The sequence below is a fragment of the Poecilia formosa genome, unplaced genomic scaffold, assembly GCF_000485575.1.
Source record: "Poecilia formosa unplaced genomic scaffold, Poecilia_formosa-5.1.2 Scaffold598, whole genome shotgun sequence".
Lineage (NCBI taxonomy): Eukaryota > Metazoa > Chordata > Actinopteri > Cyprinodontiformes > Poeciliidae > Poecilia > Poecilia formosa.
Genome location: NW_006800537.1, coordinates 201,392 through 206,400, shown reverse-complemented (window position 1 = coordinate 206,400; position 5,009 = coordinate 201,392). Strand labels below are relative to the sequence as shown.

The following is a 5,009-nucleotide window of genomic DNA, read 5'->3' as shown; positions in this document are numbered from 1 at the left end:
TAAGTGATACTAGCTGGGGGTGCTAACAGATGCTAGTTGGGGATGCTAACGGATGCTAGTTGTGGATGCTAAGTGATACTAGCTGGGGGTGCTAACAGATGCTAGTTGGGGATGCTAACGGATGCTAGTTGTGGATGCTAAGTGATGCTAGCTGGGGGTGCTAACAGATGCTAGTTGGGGATGCTAACGGATGCTAGTTGGAGATGCTAACGGATGCTAGCTGGGGATACTAACGGATGCTAGTTGGGGATGCTAACAGATGCTAGTTGGGGATGCTAACGGATGCTAGTTGTGGATGCTAAGTGATGCTAGCTGGGAATGCTAACAGATGCTGCGTTTCCTCCAGTTTAAGACTCTGCGGGTGGACGAGTACCGGCTGGCGCTCCGAAACCTGGAGCAGCACTACCAGGACTTCCTGCGGGACAGTCCTGACTCGCAGATGTTCGGGGCGGAAGACCGGATGCAGGTGGAGTCCAGCTACAACCGGGCCAGCCAGCACTACCAGACCATGGTCAGCGCCGCAGAGCAAGGTCCGTTCTGTTCCCTACATCATCATCATCATCATCATCATCATTTCTTGTGAACATGTCGGTTTCCTGACAGTGAAATGCTTGTTGGCTTCCTGTTGCAGGCTTCGTCCTGCCCAGAGCAGGTAAGGCAGCGGCAGCTTCTGATTGGCTGAGCAGGAATGAATGCGCTCCGTCGCCTGTTGCGGCATTTCATGCATCGAATCACTGATGTTAATAACCTTTGCTGATTTATTTCATCCTAACATCACTGGTCAGGTTTTCTTGTCTGCATGTTTTACAGCTGCTGATTCTCATCTATAATCAATAACTCTGTAATAACTGGAAGATAAACTTCTGTTAACGCATCACTAACATGAAGGATGAAAAACTTGAAGTGGAAAAACTTACAGAATGTCTTGAAATGACGAAACGGAGAGAGAGGACAGGCTGCAGACCAGGAAAGGGGGCGGGGCCCGTCTGTTGGCGGGGCCCGTCTGTGGGCGGGGCCAGTCTATAGGCGGGGCCAATCTGTGGGCGGGGCCAATCTATGGGCGGGGCCAGTCTATGGGCGGGGCCAATATGTGGGCGGGGCCAGTCTGTGGGCGGGGCCAGCTGGTAGACGTCTCGTTGGTTCCCCCAGCAGTCCCAGTTTCTTGTGCTGCAGAGACGGTGCTTAGCCAGACTCCATGTTGGTTCATTTAGGGATTTTCAGCAAATTGTTTGATCAAAAGATGCAAACAAACGCACTCAAAAATCAATAAAAAATAATGCAGCTATTGGAAATATATGAGCAATTATTTTTCTGTACATTAAATAATAACACCAAATGTCTAATTTCCAATTTTACACTAACTTCACTACATCAGTCTTTCTCGAACTGTGGTCCCTGGACCACTGGTGGTCCGCAGACGCCTCCTAGTGGTCCAAAAGGTACTACATGTAATCAATTGTTTATTTGAGATGGGGTGAGCTTACAGTTAGCTTGCCAAAGGATTGTGTTTAAAATCACCAATAGATAAACTGCTGAAGGCTAAAGAGAAAACCCGAAGGGACCAACGGAAGGTTTCTCAGGACGCGGTGCAGACATAGATCTGTAGATATAGATCTGCAAGCATGCAGATCTATGTCTGCACCCCACGCTGACCAACTGCATCTTGGCACCTGAAATAAAATTAATTATGTTGGACTGGCTACTGTCCAAGAAAATGTTTTTGCCAAAGCAACTCAAATCTACGTTGCTTTTATTATGCTTTGAAATTACAAATAAAATGTCATTAATGCACACAACAGTTGCAGTGAAGGACCTTTTTGATGCATTTCCTATAACTACGTTAGAATCCACACTTTCAGAATCTGTAAATAACTCAAATCGTGGTTTTATCGTGGCCAGTCACATTTACCAAACAGCGCCCCCTTCAGATTAGGAGGAACAATGACAGTGAGTTAAGAGACTAATGTTTTCATTTCAGGCTGTAGATGTTAGGAAGTCGTGTTCGGTGGTCCGAGTGTTTAGTGAAGGGGGCTAGCGTCTTCAGCCTGGAAAAGTTTGAGAAACTAAAGGAATGAAAGGAGCAGAGAGAGAACCGGACATTTGGAGCGAAGGAGACGGATCAGGCAGGGTGTGGCTGTGGTCTGCAGCCTGGGGGCCTTGGTAATTGCAGGATATGTGTTGACCTCTCCAGAGCTCTGCTCCCCCCCACCTGCTCAGGTGTTGTCTGTGTCTCGTGCCCCGCCCCCTGCAGGCGATCAGGACGAGTCGCTGTGTCAGACCTTCCTGACCCAGATGAAGGACCTGCGTCTGCGTCTGGAGCGCTGCGAGAACAAAACGCTGACGCGTCTGCGGCAGCCGGCCGACGGCGAGCCGCTGAGGGCCTGCGCTGCCAAGACGGCCGAGCAGATGGTACCAGCTGCTTCTGGCGCGGTCCTGACCCGGTTCTGCCCCGGTTCTGACCAGGTTCTGTGTCTGTGCAGAAGGTCCAGGCCGAGCTGGAGGGCCTGCAGAAGGAGCTCGGCGCCGTCGCTGAGAAGACGGAGGCGGTTCTGGCGGGTCCGCAGCCGGCCGGCGCCGGTCCGATTTTGCGCTCCGAGCTGGACCTGACCCTGAAGAAGATGGAGGCCGTCTACGGCCTGTCCACCGTCTACCTGGACAGGTGAGCACCAGTCAGCTTCACCGTTATCACGTTTCCAGCATTTATCAGTTTTTAAAAACTTGGCAGATTTTCTGTCCAGATATTTTCATTTTGTCACAAATTTGTCAGATGAATTCATATTTTTCATGTAAATGTTGAAGAAATGGGCTCGGCTCTGGTCGGGAACAGTTTTCATCTCTTAAAGTGGCTTTCAGCCAGCTGACCAGCAGCCTGCAGAAACAGGTGTGGGAGGGGCTCCACACAGCTTCCTGTATCTCCTGATCTGTTTCCGGCATTCCAGGCTGAAGACCATCGACGTTGTGATCAGGAGCGCCAACGATGCCGAAGAGTCGCTGCAGAGCCTGGAGTCGCGCCTGCGGGACGCGGCCAAGGTTCCGGCGTCGGAGCCAGAGGTGGAGGAGCAGCGCGGCCAGCTGAAGGTAGCGACCCGATCCGTCCGGACTCTCGCACGCTCCGGCCTTCCCGGCGCTCCGGCTGACCGCCGCGTCTCTCCGCCCAGGCGCTGCGCGGCGAGGCCGAGGCCGACCGGGCCGTCTTCGACCGGCTGCCGGATGAGCTGCGGCGCGCGGCCGCCGTCGGCGACAGGACGAGCCGGATCCACGGCGAACGCGACGACGAGCTGGAGCGGTACCGGCGGCTGGCGGCCGGCCTGCTGGAGCGCCGGCAGAACCTGCTGGCCCAGACGGAGCTGCGGCTGCGGGAGCTGCAGCAGCTGCAGCGCCGCATGCGCAGCCACAGGGACGGCTGCGACTCGCTGAGCTGCTGGCTGGAAGATGTCCGGCAGAGACACCGGGACGTCCAGGACGTCCCCATCGGAGACGGAGCGGCACTGCGGGACCGGCTGGCCCAGGAGGAGGTGGGGGGGTCAGGGTGTAAAACAATAAATAATCAATATAGCAATAAAAACCTCTGATCCACTGATGTGCATCTAATATACAAACACAGAGACAATAACCACAGAAATGGTTTTATAAATGTTAAATTCATAATATTTTTTAAAACTTTATTTCAGAAACTCCTGGAGGAAATGGAGAAGAACCGAGACGAAGTGGAGAGTTGTTATAAAAACGCTACAGCGTACATCGACTCCATCAAGGTGAGGGTGTCTGAGCAGCTGCTGGCGTCCGGCGGAACGAGAGGTCCGGTCCGGTCGGTTCTGACCCATTTGGACTTTGTGTTCTGAAGGATTACGAGCTGCTGGTGCTGACCTACAGAGCGCTGCAGGATCCCACGGCTTCTCCTCTGAAGAAACCGCGGATGGAGACTTCCTCCGACGGCGTCATTCAGGAGGTCAGGGGGCGTGGCTTAACGGGAGAGGGGAGGGGCTTGAAGGGAGGGGGTGGAGACATGCTGAGCTGTTTGGGACCAGAACCAGAACCTGATGTGTCTGTGTGTCTGCAGTACGTGTCGCTGCGGAGCCGCTACAGCGAGCTGATGACGCTCGCCGCACAGAGCGTCCGCTTCGTCTCCGACGCGCAGCGCCGCCTGGAGGCCGACCAGGTGAGCGCGGCTCTCGCTGACCGGGCCGTTTGGACCCGCGGGTCCGGCCGACGGAACCGGTTCCCGCCCCGCCGCGGTGAAATCGTCCGTCCTCCGTGTCGACCATGTGACCCGGTCGGCAAACAGGAAGCCGGCGGGTCACATGGCCAGCTGGCTCCGCCCCTTCCTGCCGATTCTCCTTGGTTTCTAACTTTCTCTTCTGTTTGGCTCCTCTGACCTGCTGCATGGTGAATGTTCCCCCCAGCACCCAGGTATTTAACAACGACATCACTTCCTGTCTGTGGGGAAAGTTCAGAAATCTCAGAAATCTTTCAGATCCACTTTCATGTCATTGAAATATTGATTAGTTTTTAAATCTGTAATTTCGGTTTTGATCGTCTTAGTTTACTTAAGTTTTATTTTTTCTGAAATAAAATCTGAGCTTCATTATTTCAGAATTTAATGTTTACAAACCCGAACGAATCCAACAAATCGTCATGTTACCAAGGTCTGGTTCAGAGCTGCTGGTTCCGACCCGGTCCGGCAGTTTCCACCAGAACTCAGGCCGAATGTTTCTGTGAGGAACAAAGAGCCCCAGTGCTGCGTTCTGCAGGGACACTTTAAACCGTGACACCAGAACCAAACAGGAAACTTTATGGTTCCTCCTGAGCTGGACTGGACCAGAACTGGACCAGTGAACTGGATCAGTTCACTGTATCAGTGCACTGGTTCAGAGAACCGGTTCGTGAACTGGTTCAGAGAACCGGTTCGTGAACTGGTTCAGAGAACTGGTTCGTGAACTGGTTCAGAGAACGGGTTCGTGAACTGGTTCAGAGAACGGGTTCGTGAACTGGTTCAGAGAACTGGTTCG

The 5,009-nt window shown here is 53.1% G+C and overlaps 1 protein-coding gene across 2 annotated transcripts in view; it reads left to right on the top strand.

Annotated features, from left to right (window-relative positions):
* Positions 1-5,009, top strand: part of LOC103130012 (plectin-like) — a 45,248-nt gene that overhangs the window by 25,513 nt on the left and 14,726 nt on the right. Inside the window, exons 24-32 of one of the 2 annotated variants that reach the window (XM_016665595.1) lie at positions 347-530; positions 632-652; positions 2,252-2,409; positions 2,481-2,659; positions 2,940-3,078; positions 3,159-3,515; positions 3,672-3,755; positions 3,845-3,949; positions 4,061-4,159. In XM_016665595.1, the coding sequence (XP_016521081.1) occupies positions 347-530; positions 632-652; positions 2,252-2,409; positions 2,481-2,659; positions 2,940-3,078; positions 3,159-3,515; positions 3,672-3,755; positions 3,845-3,949; positions 4,061-4,159 (1,326 nt within the window). The remainder of the gene's footprint in view (positions 1-346; positions 531-631; positions 653-2,251; positions 2,410-2,480; positions 2,660-2,939; positions 3,079-3,158; positions 3,516-3,671; positions 3,756-3,844; positions 3,950-4,060; positions 4,160-5,009) is intronic. The other variant, XM_016665596.1, reaches the window with a different exon arrangement.